Source organism: Mus caroli, unplaced genomic scaffold (genome assembly GCF_978045245.1).
Source record: "Mus caroli unplaced genomic scaffold, Mus_caroli_1 scaffold_2, whole genome shotgun sequence".
Classification (NCBI taxonomy): domain Eukaryota; kingdom Metazoa; phylum Chordata; class Mammalia; order Rodentia; family Muridae; genus Mus; species Mus caroli.
The window spans coordinates 102,651,110-102,677,011 of record NW_028227257.1 but is presented as its reverse complement, the minus strand read 5'-3'; the positions used below and the strand labels follow the sequence as shown (position 1 = coordinate 102,677,011).

The 25,902-nt window shown below is 42.0% G+C and overlaps 1 protein-coding gene across 4 annotated transcripts in view; it reads right to left on the bottom strand.

Annotated features, from left to right (window-relative positions):
- The window catches only part of Znf385b (zinc finger protein 385B), a 402,760-nt gene that overhangs the window by 267,514 nt on the left and 109,344 nt on the right, over positions 1–25,902 (bottom strand). The window contains exon 3 of one of the 4 annotated variants that reach the window (XM_029474278.2): positions 13,245–13,373. The exons of 2 other annotated variants lie outside the window; for them this stretch is intronic. In XM_029474278.2, the coding sequence (XP_029330138.1) occupies positions 13,245–13,373 (129 nt within the window). Of the gene's footprint in view, positions 1–13,244; positions 13,457–25,902 lie in introns of those variants that run through there. One more of the 4 variants, XM_029474271.2, reaches the window with a different exon arrangement.

The following is a 25,902-nucleotide window of genomic DNA, read 5'->3' as shown; positions in this document are numbered from 1 at the left end:
TAAGAGGTTCAGTGGAAAACAATAGCAAGTTATGGTGATACAAAGACAGGGGGAGTGGATGAGGGGAACGGTTCAGATCCAGAGGTAAGTGAGCTTGGGCAATTCCCTCTACACTCACTCCCTACAATGGACAGCACACTCCAAGAAAGCAAAAGTAGCCTACCTACAGGGATTTCTCTTCACTTGAGAAATGTAACTAAATCTTAAACGTGAAAATTGGTGCTTCAGGTGAGTTATTAACTTTTAGAAATTATGTGTTTACTTGACAGAAACTTACTTAACGGAAATACATAATTTCTTCCTGAAAATGTAAAGACATTTGCTTTCCTCCTCAATCTGCAGTTCTCGGTCTTCCCGATGCTGTGATGTTTTAATACAGTTCCTCGTGTTGGGGTGACCCCCAAACAACAACAAAAATCATTTATTTTCACTGCTACTTCAAAACTTAACTTTGCTCCTGTTATGAATCATAATGTAAATATCTGATATGTGACCCCTGTGAAAGGACCCTTCAACGCCCCCCAAAGGGGTCATGACCCACAGGTTGAGAATGGCTGACTTACCTGTGTGGATCTGGTTAGTGCTATTCCAGTTTGTTCAGAAGAGGAATCCAATGCTGCGTTTACGGTTCCCACAATCCCATGCGTTTAGCACTGTATCGGACTCTCTGACAGAGGCCATTTAATTCACTCTTCTCACCTACCCGACTGAACTCTGCCACACACACAGCTAACAGGAGTCAGGGTTAGGATGAATCACAAATCCTTCCATAAGCTTTTCACCGTCAATCACTCGGGATGTTCTTTCAAAGACTCTTATCATAGATAGCCTGCAGAGCGCAAACCCCTTTAGGCAGCCGTTTTCAAAGGTGCCTTAAAAACAAATTGAGGGGCTCATCAGAACATCCAAGTCTCTGATCCTGACAGAGCTGATCAGTGCAGGAGTGGAGGGTGTAGCTCGCTGTGTGCTTAGCATGCACACAACCCTGAGTTTGATTCACAGTACTTCAAAAAAAAAAATTAAAAACTGAGCACAGTGAAATGATCATACTGCTGCTGTCATCTGCAGGGTGGCTCTCTTGAGGTGGTCAGTTCTGGGGTAACTGTTCCATATAAAATCACCTAGTGTTATAAGACAGTGTTCTATTTCAAAAGCTGGGCCCGAAATGTAGGATGGGCATAAGCATCACACCCAGAGTGCAGCAGGCAGCTGGACAAGCTTGGTAGAGCACTAAGTATGCAGCCACTTCTGCAGCGTTCAACTGTTACCTCCTGGGGTTCCGTCTTTTTTTTCTCTCTTTGTATATAGCAGTGGGACTTGCAGAAAGTTTTGTTTCCATCACAAAGCCCAGGTCCCATAAGGCCTGCTGTTTTATGTGCACACCTAGCACAAGTGTTTGATGGAAAGGACATTTCAATACCTGCACGTCCAGGGATGTGCGAGGAGGAAGGTCCCAGCAGGCACTGAAGATAAACACAAACCAGTGGGTAGGCTAAGCCTGGGTATGGAAACTGGTCCTGTAGATCCAGCACAGCACTTGCTCAGGCGTGACCAAACACCAGCTTCTCACCTGGACCTTCTCAGGGACAGACAGAGGGGTGGATACAGGACAGCAGGCTACAGGGTGGGGTGGCCTTTGCTCTGTGTCTTGTCCCCAGATATTAACGTGGCTCAAAACCATAGCCAACATTATAGGCTTTTACTGAGGTAAGCTTTGATAACATCATATTCCTTCCCTGTTCCTTCCACTCCCAGCATCTTTCATATCCTTTTCTATGTGAACGTTATATGTTATTTCACCCCCACAATGTTAAAAATTCAAAAGCACAAAAAGATGAAATATAAACCTAATTCACACAATAAAAAGCAGATACTCAAAAGTACTTTGAACTGTGTCCTGGTTCCTTTGTGATATAATACTCTGTTTTCCTCATTTTATCTCCCTTGCCCCTTCCCCTATACACAGGAACACATATACAAATACACAGATGTATTTTTATATAAATAATACATACTTTGCTCTATGTCTTGTTTTGCCCTTATATCATATACAGTATTACATGTTGGTTTTTGCAGATTTATCTTATTATTTTAAATTACTGCATAATATCATAGCACATGGACCAACAACAGTTATTACTGTCATCATCTGCCACATGTGGAATGCTGTCCTCTGGGCGTGACAACACTATTACCATCTTATTCAGAGTGGCTAGGACTGTCAACAGTCCTAGATCAATTTCATCCCCCTGCAGGAGGGTTGCAGACCTCACCTGAGCTTCCAGCCTCTCAGAGCTCCAAACACTCTCCCTCTCCCCCTCATAGCTGTAAGTGATTCTGCAGCACCTCCACAAAGTCACAGAAGATGCTGGAGTACACAGAGGCAGGCTCACTGAAGGGGGCCTCCAATTATGCAGCTTTTGGAAGGCCACCACCCATCCTTACTCAGGACATTTTGGGGACACTGTGGCTGTTTGGGGGCCACTCATTTTCCTGCAAGTAAGCCCAACAGTTTCACTGCCTTACCAAGATGGACTTGAATGGAAACATTTCTTTGATCCATTGTTGGAGTCCCATCTGGGATGCATAAATGTTTGCTCATTTCTTCTTCAGGATAAGTTGGCAACCACATAAATATTCTTTATATATTTCCCACTACAAGCCATATTATAGTAATGTTCTACATGTGTATGCATTCATATACACATGAAATGGCAATTTTTTTGTTTTATGCCTTTGTATACCTATGAGTTCATGCATGTTGACTAAACCTAGCAGTGCAATGTATAAAGTTTACATTTTGATAGTTATTGTCACATTACCCTACAACTGTGCGAGCTCATCTAGATTCTATCGACAATCGAGTTCTTATGTTCATGATTGTATAGTACTTGGTCTTATTCATTTTTAAAACTAATAAAAATGGCATCTTACTATAACTTTAAATAGGGCTGTCATGGGGTTGGGGAGAAGGCTCAGTAGAGTGCTAGCTACACAGATACCATGACCTGAGTTCAAGCCCCGGAACCTGTGTAAAAGCGGCGTGTATTGGCATGTACTTGTAATTCCCGAGCTGGAGAGGGTGAGACAGAAGGCTCCCAGAGGTTTGCTAGCCAGCCTGTCTAACCTAAGAAACACATTCTCAGATGAATAGACCTTGAATCATAAAATGAGGTGGAGAATGAATAAGGAAGACAGCCAATGCTGGCCTCTACATATACCCAGACATGTTCACAGGCACACACAAAAAGGAGAGAATAAATCTTGTTAAAAAAAACACTATGGAATAATGTATTACGTTCTTCAGAGATATTTACGGGTCCTGTATGCATGGGCTTTAGCCTTAACTCCAGTGGTTCTCAATCTGTGGGTCGTGCCCCTTGGGAGCGTCAAACAACCCGTTCACAGGGTCACCTAAGACCATTGGAAAACATAAATATTTACATTATGACTCATAACAGTAGCAAAATTACGCTTATGAAGTAGCAATGAAAATAATTTTATGGTTAGGGGTCACCACAACATGAGGAAGTGTATTAAAAGACTACAGCATTAGGAGTCTGAGAACCACTGCCTTAGTCAGTGTTTTGACTGGATCACTTGTTATGTCCAGATAGTGTAGTCAGGGCCACATATTTGAAGGACCAGGTCACTGATCTCAAGACACTAAGAGTCTAGGATGTGAGACAGATGGTTTTAAAAATGATATGTAATGTCATGTCCCGGCATAGATTTAGGGACTTGGACCTGATGGGGTGGGGTGAAGAAATGACAGATGGACACAGGGAAAGAAAGCTGGAATCAGGTGGCCTGGGCTCTCAGCCCTGTATCCAGTATTCAATTTTCCTCCTATTACTTCCAAGGAAGACAAACTCATCATTGGCTTCCCTAAGAGCTGAGGCCCGAGAACCACCCCTTCCCCCTTCTTTGCTTGTTTCCTGGCTTCTCTCCTTCCCCTGCGTCCTCCTGTCTCTTTACTTCCTCTTCTCCTTTTCCTTCCTCCTCGTCTTTCTCTGTATAAGCCTGTTCCTCTTGGCAGCCTCCCTCCTCTAATTATGAGACTTCCCTGAAGACCAAGTCCACCCTTGTCCCAGTCCCTTTTCAAGGTGCCACTTTGCTGAGTCCTTGCTTGATCCCCAGGAACACTTCTGATTAGGCAGTGAAACAAAAAACAGACAGACAGGCAGACACACAAAAAGCTGAGGTCGGATGGGTAGACCAGGGCTCTCTGCAGGAGAACGGGCACAATAAGCTGAGCGTGATCAATATCTACAGTTGAACAGGGAGGCAAGGTTCTTTCATACAAACAAAGATGGAGGAGGCAGAGCTTATGGTAGACTGTTGGATCAAGGAGACCGATTTAGCTCATCTTGGTAGAAGCAGTCTCTGTAGTGAGGCTCTCCTCGGGCTGCAAATGTGGGGCAGGAGGAGGAAGCTAGGTGGACATTTTTGTGCATATGCTACCAAAAACCCCCACACAGGACCAGAGGAAGGCTTTGCCATCCTTCTCTGAGCCTCATCCTGGGAGAAGGGTCGCTTCACCATTCATGCCCATGTCTAAGACTATGGATTCCTTGACAAGGCCTTGTGAGCACTACACACTTAGGCCCTCACATGCAGGGCTCTCTCTACTCTGTACCATGTAGTGTGATAAATATACTAATGAACTGCATTTACTGCCTGAGCACAGAACTAGTTCACTGTGGGCACAACGTTTGCTCTTAAGTATGTTTTGTCATTTCTTTCTAAAGCTATTTTATAAACATATTTAAATATGATAAAAAGGAGGATGAATATGATTCATTGGTTAACAAAAACCATCAGTAGCAACAAAATAGCTAATAACTAAAAGTTGTGTTAGGTACACATATATTAGATCAGTGATTATAACCTACTTATTGAAATAAAAGAAAGAATAATTTATAAATTGTCTACATTGTTAAAAAAAAAGAATCATTTATAAACTATCTACATTGATAGTTGGCAAGGGCTTTACAAGTTTAACTAAAAGATAAAATTGAGCACACATTTCCTCCAATTATGTGACAGCATTTTTTTTTTTAGGTTTTCTTCTAATTGGCAAATCGAAGTACAAACTTACCTCTTCTGCCCTTGTTCCTCTTCCAAGTCACAGAACCATTAAACTTTTAATCCATGGTGATTCCTGCTAAGTACTGGATTTGTTACACCATGCTAAATAAGCGTGCCCTTTAGCATGAGGTGTGTCAAGGATGGTTAATTACACTGCACAGGAAGCCCCTTTCCCAGTCAGACGTGATAAAATGTGATGCCGGTGTTAATGCCACTGACTGGTAAGCCTGCTCCTTCAGCTTTAAATCACCACCTGAGCCGGCCTCCTTTACACCTTTTCTGTGGAATAAGTGAAGCTCACTGACCATAGTTACTTTCCATACCATGCCCTTCTAAGTTCAAACGACTGAGTTGATTATGGCATCTACTGTTGCATATGCAGATGGCCAAACTGCATCCAGACTCAGAAGAAGCTGATGTGTGATCTATGGAAGCTGAGAAGAGTGTGCGTTTGTGTGTGTGCAAGTCATATATGTAGGCATGCACTATCATCACTACTGTATTTATTATGCTAATTTCTCATCAGTGCAGTTAGCAAATCCTACTTTCTCTATTCTCAGGATCATGGCAGGCATCAGGTGGAGTAACAATTGGGAAAGAATGAAGAATTAAGAGCAGCTGACTCCCCAAGGCATCACACTGTCCTTTCTCAGTGGTGATACCAGACACGCCATAGAAGATGCTATAGAAGATGCTATAGAAGTTACCAAGTGTACCTTTTACATCCCTTTGACAGACATGACAGAAACATCTCAAAGAAGGACTATTTCTTTTGATGTATGGTTTCTGAGGTTGCTTAGCTGCATGCATTTGAGTAGAACACATGAAATCAGGAATCTGTGTCCAAGGAGAGCCGTTCACTTAGTGGCCAGCCAGGAAGCATAGAGGCAGGAATGGTGGCTCTAAGCTAGCTTTTCCCACCTCTCGTCTTTGCTCTCCTTCCCCTCGTTCCATGGGCTCAGACTAGCCACATTCAGGGTGGATCTTCCCCACTTAGTTAATACTCTCTGGAAACAACTCATAGACACCCGTGCAGATGTGCCTCTTTAACCTCCTATGAGATTCTAAATCTAATCACCACACCCTTCAAAATTGTGGGGGCATATGTCAATCGTAGCATGCTTTTCACCCAGATCCATCTGTTTCATCAATATTCCTACCCCTTCGGTTCCTCTTCACTGAGTCTAATGGTGGTTCCAAGTAGGGCTGCAGAACAAGAGCATTTGAGAACATGAGGTTGTGATTCTATGGTGATGCCTCCAGCACCTGATCATTCAGTGTACAAGGCAGCCTACAGATAAGCACTGAAATTGCTTGTGCTTTTCTATTTATCTTTATCCTTGTTGGATAACATGAAAATTTTAATGACCAGGTCATAAGGGTCTGAACTGAATCATAAATTAGGGTACTTCACTCTAAGTTCATAGGGGCCAGGTACACTGAGTGTGTAAGTGTTCAACCAGTTATAAATCTACTAAAAGCTTTGTCACCTGGTGTTGTGGACTCTCCTACCGAAACCTGGTCTAGGGTATTCTTCAAAACTTGTAATCTGGAGCCCCTGGAAGAATGTAAAATCTCATCTGAGCTGCTGTGTGAATCTGGGTGGGGGTTGACTTAATTTCACTACAGTTTGCCTAGCACTCCTTTATGAGGGTAAAAAGACTAAGGGGTTCAATATATAGAGGGCAGGGTATAACCTTAGCTTGAACATTGACTATTACTATCCTTATTTACTAAGTCCCATAATTAACACCCTTTATCACACATATTCCATTGAACAGATACAATAAAATTTGTTGCTAAGAATTTCATGTTGGTTAAACCTGTAGTAGTTCAACCTAGACCTGTATTAATAGACTATTTCCATGCTATCTCTATTAAAGAATGATCCACAGCCATTTCAGAACTCCTAGTAGAAATGACATCTATGACTCTATACTTCCTATGAGTAGGAAAAATGTAAACACTCATGATGTAGATGATGAAATCTTACTTGGTCCATTAGTATACTTAAATACACAAACTCCGAATGTTCCAGTTAGACAAAAGTCTAATGGAATTTTATCTATCACATAATATATAAAGCATAGAAAATGGTTGGCAAGAGAAGTTACTGTGGCTCCATTTCTGAATCCTGTTAATCCTGTCCTTTTTGAAAGCCCTCCAAAAAAATCTTTATCAAAGAAGGGATAGTTTTTGTTTGTTTTCTTGGTTTTGCCAGAAGACAGGGAAGCTTCTAGAAGATATTTCTTTTAAAAACGACACTAGAGTCTCAGAAAACAAAACCAGATAAATACACAAAACCTCTCTGGTACTAGCATTACCACAGCTCTATAACAATCACTGATCAATACCATGTTTGAAATCTCATCAACAAGACATTTGGCTGAGTGCCCTGGTGGTTTACAGACTTCCTAGAGGGGATCAGAAGACATTAGTCTGCTAAACTCTAGAAACTTAAGGATTCCCTCAATCTCATAGTCTTAGTCCATTTTGTGCTGGCCTAACAGAACAGCTAAGACAAGATAATTTATAAAGAGCCAACATTCACATCTTACAGTCCCAGAGAATGAGAAGGCCAAGATCAAGGGCTGTGTTTGACAAGAATCTTTTTGCTGTAGAAGGCAAGAGGTCAGACTTACAAACTTGCCATCCTGTTCATGATGATGGTATTACTCCATTCCTGAGGATGGAGTGCTTATGAGCTAAAAACCTGCCACACTGTTGACACTGGGGATCACACTTCCAACACGAGAATTTCGGGTGGCATTCAAACCATTAGAGTTTTAAACTAAGATCTTGACTTCACCAGCACCTCTCCACTTTCAAATGAAAAAACACCAGTAGATATTCAATGATTGAGAGTGGATCATGAATTCATGCTGGTCATTTGCTTTAGCAAACATGCTATATGGCCAACTATAACTATAGCTATGGTTGTAGTGTTACTATTGTTATTTACTAAATCTTACAATTTACACCCCTTATCACACATGTTCCATTGAATAAAGACAAATGTGTTCCTAAGAATCTGATGTTGGTTAAACCTGCTGTGTGTGTAGGAGGTTACTGGAGAAAATCTAGAGAGGAACGGAGTGTTTAAGGTAAAGAGAGAACCTTTTCCTAGATACTAGAAAAGACCACAGATATCATTTTAAACAGTTGGAAAAGGATGCAATAACATAGTGATAGTATTGGCTAGAAAATTAGGAGAGGATAAAAAACAGGTTAATGGGGGAAGCAAAAGTTATATTTATACTTAGAAATAAAAGTAAGCAGACTGAAAGAAGCATATATTGCTAATAGACATAAGTAAATAAGGTAATAAAAATGTATCTTCCTATGTTACAAGATATGGAGGAATAAAGTGATGGCTGATGGGGAACCTTTCAGTCAAAACAGAGATGACTGACTCAACAATACTTTGTCACTATAGGAGCAGGCCTTCATTTAAAAACCTCAGGTCAACTGCACTTACCAGAAAAAAGAAGTGGGTTTCTTGGTCTGACGCATCACATGACTGACACAGACAAAACTGAGGTTAGCTATTAATCAGAAACAGAAAGGTTAAGGAAATGCCCTATACATCTTCTCTCCCTAAATCACTTATCAATTATTAGGTATCCTGGTAAGCAAAACAAAGCAAAATTATCAGTGGGCGTGAAATTCATTCCACTTGTTTGTTTTTGTTTTTTAGCTTTGAGAATTAAATTATACATTGATATATATTTACTCCTGTTGGGACTATTTACAAAAAAAAAATCGTGGGTATGAGAACATGAGAGAAGAGAGAGAGGGAAGGCAAGTCAGAGGTTCAGTGAGCAGAGCACTTCTCCTTAGGTGGAGGGAGGACTCTCAGAAGGAGGACTCTCATGAGGAACAGGGCCTCTATTCTCCAGCAAGGACAGTCAAGGCACACTGGTCTTGATGAGCTCTAGTAAGGTGAAAGCTGAGATAACTCAGGGTAAGGGTGGGGTTTGGGTCAGCAGACTGGCATATATACAATTACATATAAATGTTATAAAATTATTGCAATAACCCAATATTAACTGCCAAAATATTCTGCCATCACAGGGCCTGCATAGTGGACACACATACTCTCTCTTCTACTTTACCTTGCTATAGTGAGTTCAAGCTTTTCTGGCACATAAAGCCCCTAAGCCTCTTGGCCTTTCTAAGGAAGCCATGGGGAGCCAAACAAGATTAGTAAGTCCCAAGATTACTCAGAAGAAAAAAAAACATTTAAATAAGGACCAGATGGAGTGGTAGAGCAGAGGGAATTATGGGAGAAAACTTCTATTAAGCATACTAAGTACAACCAAGAAAAACTAATTTATAAATATTTCAAATCTGATGAAGTCTTGAAAATGTTCTAACTGACAAGGGATAACAATTGGAAGCTAATTGTATAATCCTCGTTTATTTGAAATGTCGCTGGCAGCTATTATTTATTGTTCTGCTGTTATTGATTTATTTTAGTAATTATAGGAAGCCTTCACATACTCATTATTTCCATTCTACAGCACTATTTTTACCCATTTTAAGTTTCTCAAATGGTAACTTAACAGCAGGCATGTTTAGGTATAAAATCCAAAAGCAGAAATGGATTGCTTTTGCAGGAACAGAGCGCCTCTGTGTTGGCTTCTGTAAGAACCAAGTTCATAAGCTTTCACCTAGAGACAGCCTCTTACTGGGAAAGCAGGTAGGGAGGCACAGGGTTAGACAAACTTGTAGTCAGCTAAACAGCAATCAATTTTAGAATACCCACCACCCAAATGATACATGTAACATAATAATAGTTTAAATTATTATATTTTTATCTAAATTTAAAGTTTAACTAGAAGACCTTTGTGATTTTACTTGCTAAATGTAGCAACAGAAGACAAGATCTTCCTCATTCATTAGTGGGAAGTAAGGAAAAGAAAGTCAATGGAAAGACTGAACGCTGAGGCCAGAGACACACGCTCTCATTAATCCACACCTACCTCAGCAACATACCTCAAAACAAATTGCAAACTCCATCAATTATTCAGACCATTGGGAAGTGGGAAGGGCCTACGAACTAGTCATGTTCTCAATTAAACCAGCTTTACCCCCATGGGCTACATTACAGAAGTAACTGTTTTTTATAAAATCAGCTAACAAACAAGTCCAGGTTGTTGACCTCTGATATAAAAGTAAGAGCTGTCAGCAGATCACTTCCTCAGGACTCCCCAAATTCTATTACCTATAAAGAAAAATTGCTGGCGAGATTGAGGCAGATATGACAAGTTAGCTCCTGCTTCCCTTGAGTGGATTTTCTTCACTGTGTGTAATATGACAAATCCCACTATACTAGAGAATTCTGATATACTATCAAGGCTTTCATTGAGTAAACACATAGCATCATCTAGAATTTCAAGAGAAAATGTCAGTATCTGATAACCTTCTAATTCTCAACCCACAAACACAATTAGTTTCCTGGGCTTTGGGGTGATGAATGTGAGTTATTTCTAAAACAAAGTCCATTGTACAATTCGATGATGGCTGGAGACTCCCGAAGGAATAAAAGGTCTTTACAATTATGCTACATCTAAAGCCACATCGACTTCTGATGAAAATGGCATGTTTTACATCCTGGCATTTCAACAGCAACACCATTTTTATCTTAAATTACTTCTTAGATCTCTCTCTCTCTCTCTCTCTCTCTCTCTCGTGTGTGTGTGTGTGTGTGTGTGTGTGTGTGTGTGTTTGTGTATGAACACTGCATGCACAGGTGTCCATAGGTGGCAGACATGGCAGATTGCCAGGAGCTACAGTTGCCAGCAGTTGGGAGTTGCCTAATATGGGTGCTGAGAACTGAATTCAGGTCCTCTGTAAGAGCAGTGCATACTCTTAACTGCTGAGCCATCTGGAGAGATGTTTTATCCTGGATCTTTAATTGCCTGTAATCACTTAAGCTAGGCAAAGATCCGAGAATTAAAAGAAGGAAAAAGTGATGAAATTAAAGGTTTCCAAAGGTCTTTCAGACCACACAAGAGGAAAAAAACCCATTATCAACATTTCAATATATACATCTCAGTCCACCTGGACGCCGGCTACACCATGCAGAGAACAAACACTCTAAGAAATCATTATTTTTTATTACTAAGAATAATAACAAGAACACACTGTTCCCTTAAATATCTTGGTAGTTTGGGTCACCTCTGATTCAAAACTCTCAACAAGCATTACCTTCTGATGGAAAGAAAAGCCCAAGGACGGCACAGTCATTTCATCTACTGACATCCATGAAAGCAAACAAAAATTGTTTTTGAAATTTCAAGATCAGGTCTTTTCATGACAGAAGATATTTTTTCCAAAAATGTTAATGCCTCTTAGGACAGTTTCAATGTGATGCCTGATCTCACCCTGCTCTGAGTACATACGCACGCAACCAAGTATTGGTTGTTTACATAAATATGAGATGTGCAAACGCTTCTGACTGCCTGTAACAGGGCTTTAGCATGCATTAGCAGAGAAGCAGGGGAGGCGTCATGATGAATTGCAAAACACAGTCAGGCCCAGTAAAGTGGTTTCTACATATGCATTGCAATGAAGGGGTTAGATACTGTACACTGGCAGGGCACAGCTATGTCCAGGGCTGGACCATGTCAGCAACTTCTGATGGGTGGGTCCTGGATAAAACAGCATAGAGAACTTTGGAGAAATGGCAATGGCTCCAAAGCAAAATTAATAAGCTTGTCTTCTTGAGGGTCTCACTGCCCCCACACACACACACACCTGTCTTCTTGCTTTTCTTAACTATACAGACACGTTAGCACACACAGTCAGCTTTGGCAGAACACCAAAATCCTGGTAGTGGACCATCAGTTGACCAGTACCATAAAAAAGAGCCGCTAAATGAGAAACCATGTGCTTGGTATAAAACTCATTTCATGCCTTTAAAAGCACACAGTGGCTTCTAGCGAGATAGTGGCCCTGGGACTTGCCGAGACAGATTGGTGAGCACAAATGGTTTGCTCCTGATGTGACTGCTTAGCCAAGCTTTACATATGCTGGCTTCCCGAGTCTTTGAAGGAGCGTATAGTCATCTATAACTTAAAGCTGCAAAGCACCAACAGCAGCCTCAACTACATTTAGCAAGAAAAGCACACTCACATATATGCTCAAATCCCATGTGCCATGTTAGCGTCCAATCAATAGGAACAGATTTCTCTGTGCTCCTAACACACCCAGTGCATAATAAGCATAATGCTATCTGAATACAACACAACATGCACGCTCCTTTTCTTATACAGAAACAGCTCTGATCACATAAACTTACAGTAGAGCGGAACCTAGGCAATAGGATCTCTAGCAGGAGGCTGACTTTGATCCTGCCCTTATCTTACTGGCCTTCCAGTGCCCCACACTTGAAATGTTATATCAGAAATATTCTGAGCATGATTATCCGGTCATTTAACTTTCCCAGGTGAGCACCAGGGAAAGTTACATTTTAAATGATTAAAATATGCTACATTAAAATATCACATCTAGTTCATGCATGCTCCATAAAGAAATACTGTTCATTTTCCCCTCTTGGTCAGTATACCATCACTAGAAACCAATTACTGCAGGCTGTCCACTGCATGACAGGTCATAACTTTTAATTATTAATAATGTCAGACTTAACAAGGTGTCATCTACAGTATGCGAGCCGTTGCTCTCACTTTCTCAGCTACCTTGTAAACATGATTTGTTTCCTCCTACATATTTTTCATGTCAAAGACTCTGCAGAACGTATTTGGTTTACAGCCTCTTTTTTTTTTTCTTATACCTGAAACACATAATAACACTGCTAATTGCCTACTTTCGGTAATGATAGCAAATCGCGTATCACTGACTTGTTCTGAATGTTTAAAATGCAGAGGAAGTCACCTGCTGGTAAGATGTCCCCGGCACACAGCTAGTACAGGGGAAAAAAGGATGCTTATCACACCCATTCAAGAGAGTTACTTCCCAATAAAATTAAAGGCTGTTCGATTTGCTCTTCAATTTTCCCCTTCCCAAGTGCCAGCCCGATATAATAATCGCCAGTGATGACTCCACAGGATTCAAAACAACGGTTAAAAGAATCTGTTCCTGGCATTCCCAGACCCCAGCACCCAAGTTTTACAATAAAAGATGCTCACCTCTGCTGGGAAGTCCACTCCACATCCTGGCAGGGATTTCAGCAGCTTCACGAGCAACCAAGTTGGATAAACAAAACTTCCAGGATGCGGCCAGCGTGATGTACGGTGCTACCGGGACTTGGCTCCAGCCTGATTATCCGTGACAGCCCCACACTACATCAGTGCCGCTCAGAACCTTCCCGTGGCTGGCTTATTTCACTCTCATTGAAAATCCTTTACACGCTGGCAGCATCTTAGGGAAGGACGAACGCGCTCTGAGTCATTTGTTAAGAAAGCAGAGCAGCAGTTTCAATCTGGATCTCTATGCGTGCTGAAACCAGCAGCACTGTCAACGTACGCGTCGGAGGTGGATTTGTGCCGAGAAACAGGCAACCTAAGCCTTCATTATCAATGCATGAAATCAGCCACTGTGATCAAATTCAAGCAAACCACAAAAAGGATGTAATTATGAAAGGCTCCACAGATTTAGCAACAAACCTTGTGGAATGAAGAATCGTCTTTCAAAATTGTGTGAATGTTAAAAATAGCTCTGGCTTTTCAACAATAAGCAGGGTAGAGGGAAGAAATCACTAGTCTCTAGCATAAACCCCTAGGCACTAAGGCTGCAAAAATCAAAACAGCTATAGGTTCCCAGGACTTCTTCATTCACAAATGAAGTCACTAGAGCCTATGACAATTATGATGAAATTTTTCCATATATTTGACAATGTCTATTAAGAAGCAAGTTAAATGTCCTTTAACTCTTAAGTGCCCTCAGTGAATTAAGGTGACAAGGGAAATGTGCATAGCTGTGCTAGCACCAGAACAAGCTGCTATCAGTTTAACTGTAAGTTCTTACACAGCCTAAAATGTAAATGTATTCTGTGTGACAAAAAGAATGGCAATATAAAAGACAGTATACTTGCAATGTCAAAACTTCACTTATAGTTTAAAAAAAAGCATATAGGCTCATTAGACCCATCCCACTTCTGGACAACCCCAAATTTAAATATTTACCTTCTTAGATTATTCTTCCTCTTTTGTTTACTAACAAATATGATGCAAGAGCCTGCTGATGTTCTCGTTACAAGGCATATGGTAACCCTGAAAGGAGCAGTAATTTGGTAGCAAAATACATAGCTCTGATGTGTTCGTGCCAAGTGGAAAGCAAAACAGGACACAAAACATCCATCATAGATCACCGAGATAGCCCTGAAGCCATTCCTAATGGGCTGCGTTCACAAAGGACACACTTAGAGTTCTGTGCCAGTGTTTACACCAGGCTTCAGGTTCTCACCGAGTCTGTAAGGGTGGAGCAGATCAGGGTGTTTGCAGTAAAGCCATATTTTGACGAGAGAATCTGTGAAGGACTGGATCGGTGCTAGCAATGTGACTGATTCCAGGATGCTTTTAACGGTGGGTGTGTGCAATCTACAACACCTGTGTAAAACTGAGCACTAGGTGCAAGGTGACAGCATTTTGGAGCAATAGCTGACAAGCCACTCCCACCAGGGTTCCTCACTCTGTTTCTAGATGCAGGGTTCATTCCTGACACACCAGTAGGTAGACTCTTTTTGTGGAGACAGCATACAGGCATGCATGAGTAGACATAGGCCCGGCGTGTGTATGAATGCACAGAGCCGGGCACTGCTGCCCTTTGCAATTATTATTGCCTCTTAGATTCCATTTAGTTTGTGAAGACCCTAAGACAATAACTGACTGTATTATGAGACCATGACCCTGAACACCACAGATTTCCCAACTACTCACTAACCTTGTATTTCTTGCTTCCTCTTCCTCCCTTTCTTCCCCACCCTTCTCTCCCCTGGATACTGATGCAAGTGCCATCTTAAAAAAATACTACATGGAAGGCTGTTTCTGAATATTCTTCCATTATTACTGCAAACAAATATGCTTAGCAATTGGATAACAGTTAACATTATGGACCTGGAGAGACAGCTCAAGAGGTTTACAGCATGTGTTTCTGCTTCAGAAGACCTGGCTTCCATGCTTAGCATCCATGCAGTGGCCTACAACCTCCTGTTACTCCAATTCCAAGATGCCCTCTTCTGGATTCCAAGGGCACCAAACATACACATGCTGTTCACACATGCATGAAGGTATTCAAACATACACATAAAATAAAAATCAAAGAATCAAAAACATCGGTATGTATTCAGTTTGTTTTTATAAAACATTTACTTTGTGATGCATTTCAGATACCAATATTTTTTTATTTCTGGAAGGTGACCCTCCATTTATACCATAAATGACTGGCATGACATATCCTGCAAATCTGGATCAGTAACCCTAATCAGGCACACTAACATTTCTGTAGCAAAATATGCATATTCATATAAGACAGAATAAGTAAACATTACAATTAACCTCAGATCAGTTCAGGCCAATTTTCCCATCAGTATGAATTATGAAACTCCCTGGTTTCTGGAAGTTCTCAGGTTGCAAGATTTACAGAGTAAAGGCTTTCTGCTTAAAAGCTCAGGCCTGGAAAGTGGTACCTAAGCAGGACTTGTCTTGCATAACTAAAAGACTTGGGAGAGCAGCGGACCTTTAGCAGGACAGGCACAAAAGGGAAGACCCTAGGAAGTCTGAGGTACAAAGCTGAGCAAAAAGGTGGCAGTAATACAGGGTGACAAAACTAGGACGTGGGGACCTCAGGCAAGAAGCAGCCATCCAGGATTACTGAGCAATGACAAACCCCACCCATAATATCAACCACCCACTGGTTACTTGGTATAAGGCCGGTGTGTGTGCATGTGTGTGTGTCTGTGTGTCTGTGTGTTTGTGTGCAGGGTATGGGAAGGTCAAAGCAGGACACTGGGTGCTCTCTATTACTTTGAACCTTGTTGCCTTGAGGTCTCTCGCTGAAGTGGAAGTATGTGCCCTGTTAGGCTGGCTGGACAGCAAACTCTCAGGATTTGTCTGTGTCTACCCAGTGCTGGGGTCATAGACAAGTGCATCCATGCCTAGCTTTTTACCTGGATGCTGGGAATTTGGAATTAGATCCTTCTGCTTGGAGATCAAGCACTCCTCACACACAACATATCTAGAATCACATCTCACGGGGCGTCGCACGGGGCGTCATCGCATGGGGCACTGTTAACTTTCTATCTCATTTGCCTCTACTATGGTAGTACTTACTTGCTCTACTATGTGTAGACTTCCCAAATAATGTACTTTAAATTTTATTTTATATTTTTATGGGGGTGGGTTTTCTGGTTTTGCCTGCATGTGTATCTCGACACCATGTGTGTGCCTTGTGTCCAAGAAAAACCACAAGAGGGTGCGGATCTCTTGCAACTGGAGTGACAGATCACTGAGCAGCCAGTGTTTTAACCACTGAGCCATCTCTCCAGCGCCTTGAATAATGTATGTTCAAACGTAAGCCTAGTTCAGACCTTTAGCACAACAAAGCTTGAATTTCACTTAAGGCTTTGATCCTACAGAACACTAGCCACTGTCTTAGAACATTTCCTAACCACCTTTTGGGAAATAGGTTTGCTCTGGTGGGAAATTCCAGAGAGGAGGGGTGTGAACAGAAGTCCTCAGGGTTTGGGGGTCTAGTCGTAAACCCTGGAATATGATTGTAGAGTCATTTTATAAGAGAAGGAGAAAACCACATGTTTCTGGTGTTTTGTGTTTTTTAATTGTTTTTACATGAGTCCATATTCTCTCTTTAGCTACCAAAGTGAAATTTAGATGGTTTGATAAAGTTATTTTAACTTGTAAAAGTAACTGGCTTTCCTGGGTGACGTGAAACACAGAATCAAATCGTAACACCCTTACCTAAAGGTCATACTCTCCTGACATATACTTCTAAAGCATGTTCATACAGGAATAGGTGAACTTCCAGCATCGGTAGGACAACAGTCTATGGGCTAACAAAGCAGGCTTATATGAGAGTGACCTCTGGAAATAAAGTGGGTCAACACACCATGAACGCTGCTATGCTCAGCCCATAAAAAATGCAACAACTTGCCCGCACAGCTCCTCTAGACTTTTCATCTTCTGAGAACTAATGTACTTCACAGTTGGCCCAAGAACCAGCTCCCAGAAAAGACAAAGCCAAATACCAACGCCACAGCTGGCTGTAGCATGCCACAGGGATTTCTAACTGAGGCAGCCTCCTTCCCTTGATGCTGTTAGCGTATGAAAGCAGAACATCGGTGTGAAAGAGTCAAGTCAGTCAGGGTGACAATACATGGGTCCCATGGCAGAGAGTGAGCTCATTAATTTTACATCACCATTGAAAGAGCTACCCAAAGCCTTTCGTCCTAGATCATTTTAAAAGTGGTAACATTTATTTTTCAAGAAGGCATTGGGGCTTTAAAAATACCTTTGATGATTCAAAACACTCACCACCAAATGCTTGCTCTGATGGCCTGAGACTTGATGTTCACACAGAAAAGTGTTGCTATTTATTTTTCAAAATTTAAAAATTGATGCTTGATGCTATACATCCCTTGTTTTTTAGAAAATGAAATATACATGAAAGTTCATAGCCCAAAGCACCCTACACGTTTAACTCCTTAACTGAAAATAAGGCCAAACAGTCCTTTTAATTCTCTTAAACTTTTCTATTTACAATCCTCTGTGTATTCATTCTGTGGGATCCTGAAGTTATATAATTAGCACCTTTGTTTACCGTTTTAACCCCCTGTACACATGTGGAGCTGTTTTATGATGATTTCAGGTCTACCTAACTGGTAGTTCTAAATCTGGGACATCATCCAAACTGGCAAAGGGTCTCTCAAAGGTGAAGCATCTGGGGAACTGGGGTCACAACTTCAGCCTGCATCCTATTTCCAAAGGACTCTCATTAATAAGAGCCTCAACCCCAGTAATCGCTTCAGTAGGACTCTCAATTAAATATGTCTGGGTAGACAGATATGAGCCAACAATAGCATCCTTGCTTGAATATTGAATATCAGGATTTTGTAAAATACTTCAAAATTAAACAGTCACCAGTACAGGTGAGACAAAGACTCAGAAAACATACAACATTCCCGGTGGTGTGTGTCACCTTCTGAGTTCACATCGGTGAGAGACAGTTCCTGGTTCTCTCATTAGGATCTAGGAAAACATGGTAAGAGAATAAGAGATGCTCATGTGTTCGTGTCTATTCTCAAAAGTCCAAGAGCAGAGGGCCTTTCCCCTCTATAGTCCATCATGTCATGAAAACTCCTATGCCCTGCTCAATAACAAAACTGCATGATCATTATTATAAGAAAAAAGTCTTTTTAGGGGGAAAGTACATTAAAACTAGTTTAGCCACCTGCCTCACACTAAAATGAAACTGATAACTTCTTCTTCAATTATTTGTTATCTTTTCATCTTGGCAAAAATCTAATCAGGACAGGAGATGACTCAGCAGTGAAGAACACTGGCTGCTCTTCCAAAGGACCAGGTTCCATTCCCAGCATCCACACAGTGGCTCACAATTGTCTGTAATTCCAATTCTAGGGGAGCTGGCATCCTCTTCTGGCCTCTCTGGGCACTGGGCACACACCAGGTACAAAGACAAAACACTCATACACATAAAATAAAATAATAATAAATGAAAAAGAAAACCAACAGTACACAGTATAGAACATACCTGTAAAGACTGCACTAGGGAGTTGGAGGCAGGTGGATTATAATAAGTTAGAGGCTGACCTGGGCTATATAATGAGACTCTTGTCAGGATTCTTTTAAAAGAGAAGAAATGGGGAGGGAGGAAGGTAAAAGGCCTCACCTGGAGTCCCACGTGAGCGTGTTCTACTAGCCCTGTCTGCATCGAGCACGCAAACTTAGACATTTTCAATCTCCCTGTAATATTTCTCCATAAGATTGGTGAGAACAGATCATTTAAGCAGCCATCTTTATTCTCCCAAACTGGAGAACTAGCTTTCCCTCCACTTCCTCAAGAACACACAAAAGACTCCCCTGCAGATTTCCTAGCACATATAAAAATGCTTACAAAGTCTGTAAACGTGTTTCTGCCTCTGTGTGCATAGCCACACACAACACTCATCCTTTTGTGGGGTACCTCCTTTTCCAAACTCATTAACGGAAGTTCCACCCACCTTTGGGAATAAGACAACTCCCTCACTTTCTATAGACTTTGGGCACCATCGTGTGGTAAATCTGTGTCATTGCAACTTCAATCTTGAAGTTTAAATCTCAGGTTTACATCTAATGTCTGGGAAAATGCACGTGAGGATAAATTTAGCATCTTAAGTCTACATGAGATGCAAGATGAGAAACAGAGATCTGTGCATCCCACTTCCCACACATATTTTACTGGTCATAGTATAAAATACAGTGTCTCGCACCCACAAGCTGTTCAATAGCACCTTTTAAAACGTAGAAAATAAGGGAACAGTTTGAAACAAAAACCATTCAAGGATTCTTGGGGTAAATGAACCACATATTCTTTATTCATTCTTCAACTGAAGGACATCTAGGTTGTTTTCATTTCTGGCTATTACAAATAAAGCTGCTATGAACATAGCTGAGCAAGTGTCTTTGTGTGGTGGTGGAGCATCTTTTAGATACATGTCCAGGAGTGGTACAGCTGGGGGGTCTTGAGGTAGAACTATTCCCAGTTTTTTTTTTTAGAAACTTTCAAATTGATTTCCAAAGTGGTTGTACAAGTTTGCACTCCCACCAGCAGCGGAAGAGTGTTCCCCTTGCTCCATACCCTCGCCAGCCTGTGCTCTCTCTTGGGTTTTTGATATTAGCCATTCTGACAGATATAAGGTAGAATCTCAGAATCATTTTCATTTGCATTTCTCTGATGACTAAAGACATAGAACATTTCTTTAGGTGCTTCTTGGCCATGCGAGATCCCGCTGTTGAGGTCTGTAACCCATTTTGTAATTGAGTTATTTGGGTTGTTAGTATCTAACTTCTTGAGTTCTTTATAAATTTTGGCTATTAGCCTCTGTCAGATGTAGGGTTAGTGAAGATATTTTCCCAATCTGACAAAAAAGAACATTCATGGTATATACTAAATTATAAGTAGATTTTAGCCATAAAATAGATAATAGCCATGCTGGAAGCAAGAAGAAGAAGAAGAAGAAGAAGAAGAAGAAGAAGAAGAAGAAGAAGAAGAAGAAGAAGAAGAAGAAGAAGAAGAAGAAGAAGAAGACTAGGAGGAGGAGGAGGAGGAGGAGGAGGAAGAAGAGGAAGAGGAGGAAGAGGAGGAGGAGGAGGAGGAAGAGGAGGAGGATGGGGAGGGGGAGGGGGGAGGATGAAGAGGAGGAGGAACCACCACCACCACCCCCTCAAGGGAGGATGGTTGAATATTTCTCAAAAAGAGAAAAAAAATAGATATGAGAGGTCAATGGAAGGAGAGACTGGGGATAAGGAGGGGTGGGGAGGGGAGTGGGATGGGGCCTGGAAGATCATATATAGGGAGAGCAGGGGAGAGAGAGGGGAAATCAGTGGTTGGTGGGGGGATACAATCTTTAGGGTGTGCCACAAAACTGGGAGGGCTCATAGGGTCTATGGGGGCAACTCTAAGCTGAGACTCCTAGCAGTGGAGGAATATTGATCCTGAAATGGCCACTTCCTGTAGACAGGCAAGACTTCCAGGGGAGTGATAAGGACAGCAACCTACTCACAAAACCTTCTACCCAAAAACATATCCTGCCTACAAGATGTTCATGGACAAAGATGGTGCAGAGACTGAGGGAATGGCCAACCAATGACTGCTCCAAATTGAGACCCATCCTGTGGGCAAGAACCAGTCCTTGGCACTCTTAATGATACTCTGGTATGCTTGCAGACAGGAGCCTATATAACTGTCCTCTGAGAGGTTCCACCCAGCAGCCAATGGAAAGAGATGCAGAGACCCACAGCCAAACATTAGATGGAGATCAGGGAGGATTATGGAAGAGTTGGGAGGACTGAAAGACTTGAAGAGGACAGTGACTCCACAGGAAGACCAACAGAGGCAACTAACCTAGACCCTTGAGGGCTCCCAGAGATTGAATCACCAACCAAAAAGCAAGCATGGGCTGGACCTAGGTCCCTTGCACATATGTAGCAGAAAACATATTGGTCTTCATTGCCCCAACAACTGGAGGAAGGACTGTCCTTGAATCTGTTGCCTGCATGCCTGTAGACTCTGCGCTCCTAAATGGACAGCCTTGACTAGTCTCAGTGAGAGAGGAAATGCCTAGTCCCGTAAAAACTTGATGTGCAGAGAGGAGGGGTAGTGGGGGGATAACAACCAGAGTAGGGCTTCCCCTTCTCAAAGGGGAAGTGGAAGGTAGAGTGGAGGAGAGGACTTGTGTGAGGGGGTAGTGGGAGGAGAGGGGGGCTGATATTGGGCTGTAGCATGAGGGAAGAAAGAAAGAAAGAAAGAAAGAAAGAAAGAAAGAAAGAAAGAAAGAAAGAAAGAAAGAAAGAAAGAAAGAAAGAAAGAAAGAAAAGAGGGAGGGAAGGGGAGGGAGGGAGGGAGGAAAGGGAAGGGAGGGAAGGGAGGGAGGAGAGAGAGAGAGAGAGAGAGAGAGAGAGAGAGAGAGAGAGAGAGAGAGTATCAATCAATCCTGGGGGTGCACAGACTCAAAGTTTCACCATGTTTCACCTGGAAAACCCTACTCCATCATCCTAACCCCCTGCTGCAAAGTAGAGTTTTAGCACTTACCTTGTCCTGACCCCGAAGTGTCCATGTCTTAAACTCAAGCTCAGTTTAAAATTCCAAACGTAGAGCTGGAGAGATGACTCAGTGTAGTAAAGGAAACCCGGCGCTAGTCTGACAACCTGAAAGGGCTGCATGTGACAGCACACTCCAGTAATGTGGCAGCACACTCCTGTAATCGCAGCATTGCTGATGGTCAGACAGGAGGATCCCTGGAGCTTCCCGAGCAGCCCATACAGGCCAACCAGTGAGCTAGAGTTTCAGTGAATGTGCGCACACACTTGAAGGGCAAGGGCAAGGCGCCTCTTGTAGAACGTAAGTAGGGTCATTTTCCATCACCAACTTGGGACTGGCCGGCTCTGATGCAAGCCATCACTGCAGCCTCACTCCTCCTGACTCACTGTGTTCCTTTGCCATACTCTATATAGAAGGCCCCAAAGCAGAGGCTGATGGTCAGAATGAGCTTGGCTACTGATGGCACCAATTGCCCAGACATATACCTGACACCACTGGTGGCCACCCACTCATGAACATGCAGAGTCTGTAAGAAAAACCTACCTGAGCCCAGCACACAGTTCTGACCCAGAGAATGGGGATTATATGAAAATCATATTTAAGGGGGCGGGTAATCTGTTAAGGTCTCCGGCCATCTTTTCAAACTTCAACTGTTTCTACCTCTCTGTTCCAAGTCCATCTTTCCCTTTCAGAGGTGCCAAACCTGTCCTCAACTTGACCTTCTGAACATTTGCTCTCTGGGTCACTTCGCTTGCACGACTGACTTACCTTTAGCCTTAATGTGTCAACCTTACACAAAGATTAGAGATCCCTTTCGAACTTGTTGCAGATGAGAGAAGAAAATGAACCACTGAGTCAGTAACCAACAGGAAAAGTCCAATGTCAGGTGACATCAGGTGACCTGACCTCTTGAAACTCTTTGTGTCTAATTCATTGCAGCAACCACTGAGAGATAACACAGTCGCAGGGAAGACTTGAGTCTGTGATGTCAGGAAAAGGGCTTGCTCTCTCCAGCCTTTACTTTCCTCCAATATAATGCAAGTGGAATTGTACACACTGTCAGAATGAATTTCAACTGTCAATGTGATGCAAAGGTAGGGTCATCTAGAAAGATGGGACCTCAGTTGAGGGACTGCCTAGATCAGGTTGTCCAGTGGCCGTGGCCATGAGGCATTTTCTTAATTGCTAGTTGATATAGGATGGTCAGGCTCACTGCAGTGAGTGCCATCCCTGGGCAATAGGCCCGGGCTGTATACGAAGGGTAGCTGCTGAGCAAGCCAGGAGAAGCAAGGCAGCCAGCAGGGGTTTTCTTGGTCTCTGCTTCAGTTCCTGTCTCCAGGTACTTGCCTTGCACTCCACATTTGGCATCCCTTAACGATTGACCATAACCTGGAAGCCAAGCAAGCACCGTCCTCCGTGAGCTGCTTTGAGCTGGTGTTGAACACAGCAAGAGCAACCTTGAACGCCCACCTCACAGTCTCGAAGCCAAGGATAGGTGTCAGTCTTCCCAGGATCACCTCCAGCTGCAGCATACCTCTGATCTCATCTGGGTATTTGTCTCTTGCCACCAAGCAGGCTCCTGGTCTGACCTTTCTTATCTTTAAACATCATTTGAGGCAAAGCCCTGCCTAAGGCAAGATCCGAAGCAACTCCCAAGCAGTGAACTCTTTCCCATTCTGAGGAAACATAGATCTCAAAAGACCCAGAACAAAGCCGGTTCCCACCAAACCCCTCAGGCGATATGGTTCTCCGTGGCAGGCACAAACATTCCTTAAGGACAGGGTGAACAACACGAAAAATGAGTGTTTGTCGCTCTGTCTGGCAAGGATCTTGCTGCTGACTCACAGGACAAGGGCATCGGAGTGAGAGGAATTACTCATTGCCGTGTGTGTGTGTGTGTGTGTGTGTGTGTGTGTGTGTGTGTGGTGTGACAGAGACAGAGAGAGAGAGAGAGAGCAAGAGAGCGAGTGTGTATCTGTGTGAAGGGGGCCTCTAAGCAACTGAAGCTGCCCCTGATGTAGACATTAGCCGCACACTGAACATCACTGAACTGGTTTGTGGCTTAGTTTCCATGGTAGACCTCCCCTCCCCTCCCCCCCCCCACCCCAGTCCGGACACTGACCATTAAGCACAAACTTTGAGATATCTGCCCCGCCCAACATGCATCAATAGTTGGGAGGTACAAACCCTGCAGTGAGGAAGCAGTCCACAGACTCTGCCTCATTCCAAGCACCAGCCTCGCTTCTTCCAGCTTGCAGCTCAGTTGCCATTTCACACGTTTAGCTAAAGTGAAAACCTCATGTTCTGGGTACAGACCATCCTTGACAGGTTATATCCAGGCCCTGCAGCACAGCAGCAGTTTGAGCATTATCTGGGAAGCTATTACAACAACAAGATCTCTGGCTTTCAGCTGAGAAATTCTGAATTAGTAGCTCAGTGCTGGAGCCCAAAATACGCTTTGCAGCAAGAGGTTATATGATCACCATTCAGTCCCCGCTGGTTTAGTATGTTCAGATCTTTCTATCTGAAACAGTAAGATTCGCATTCACTGAGAAGCCTTGATCCCCAAACCTGGCATGCTAATAAGGTGGCATTAATAGAGAGAACACTCAATGTTGACCTCTGGTCAGCTCCACAAGTGCCTGCAATGGCGAGTGCATATGCACACATATGCATAAGCCCTCTCTCCCCAGCCACGAAATAAATGAAATCAATTCAGTATATAAGGGTGGGCTATTTCTGGGCTCAGTATTTCTCATTGATCCATGTGTTTATCCATTACAACCACACTACCTTGATTACTGAATCAATGTGGCTAGATTCTTCACAGCTTATCTTTGTCTACATTGTTTTAGCTGTTCTGGGATTTGTGCTATTTGCACATGAATTTTAGAATGCTTGTGTCTATATTTGATTCAAAACACTTGTGAAATTTTAGTAGGAAATTTTATAAACATACAAGATCAATTTAGGGACACTTGACATCTTAAATATGTTGAGTGTTCTAATCCATGAACATAGTATGTAGCTCCATCTGTTTATGTCTCTGAGTTCTTTCTTCAGTATTTTATAATTTTAAGCATATAGATGCTTTTAAAAAGATAAAGCTGAGTATTTCATTTTAACTTAGTATTAGCGTTTACGGTCCTGTTGCTTTTTGTAATTTGGTTTCTACATTTTCATATTCGGTATATATCTATGTGATTTTTATGTGCTATTTGATTCTTATATAACCTTGGCTATACCATTTCTAACAGCTCTCTTCGGAATTTTACCATATCATTTATAAAGAGAGACCGATGCTTTTATTTCCTCTGTTCTAATCTATGTGCTCTCTATTTATGTTCCTGTTTGATTTCAGAGTCCAGTACTCCCAGGACTTCGTGATGAATTAGAAGCATTAAAGTGAAATTCTTCTTTTGTTCTAACACCTAGAGGCTAAACGTTCAATCTTTTAACATCAAGCTGCATGCATTCTGTGGCTTATCTTTATTGAATTTAGATAATTATCCTTTATTCTGTTTAATAAGTATTAGAAGTTATCAAATATTTCCAAGAAAAACAATGCATCAATTACTATAATCACCTGAGTTCCCTTCTTAAGTTTGCTGACATGTTGAATAACTTGACTGATTTTTAATAGACTGAGCTAGATTTATTTATATGCCCCAAAGCTCTTTGGTCATAATTTTTGTATGTTTCTGAATTAAAACTGTTTACATTTTGGGAAAGTTTGATTCTAGGTGCAGAAGTGATATCATCTGATAACTCTTCTATATATCTTTTTCTGCTTCTAGTATTATTGTGATACTGGTCATATAAAGTAAGTAATTACGCATTTCTTCCTCTTCTATTTTCTGAAAGAGATTGTGTGAAAGTGATGTTAATCCCCCTTTAAACGTTCAGTAGAATTGCCCATGGGCTTCAATACTACCCCAACACTCGAAGACTGACATGAAAAAGAAGAAGCCACTTCCTAAATAGTTATCAGGTAGGACAGTATTATGACCCCCC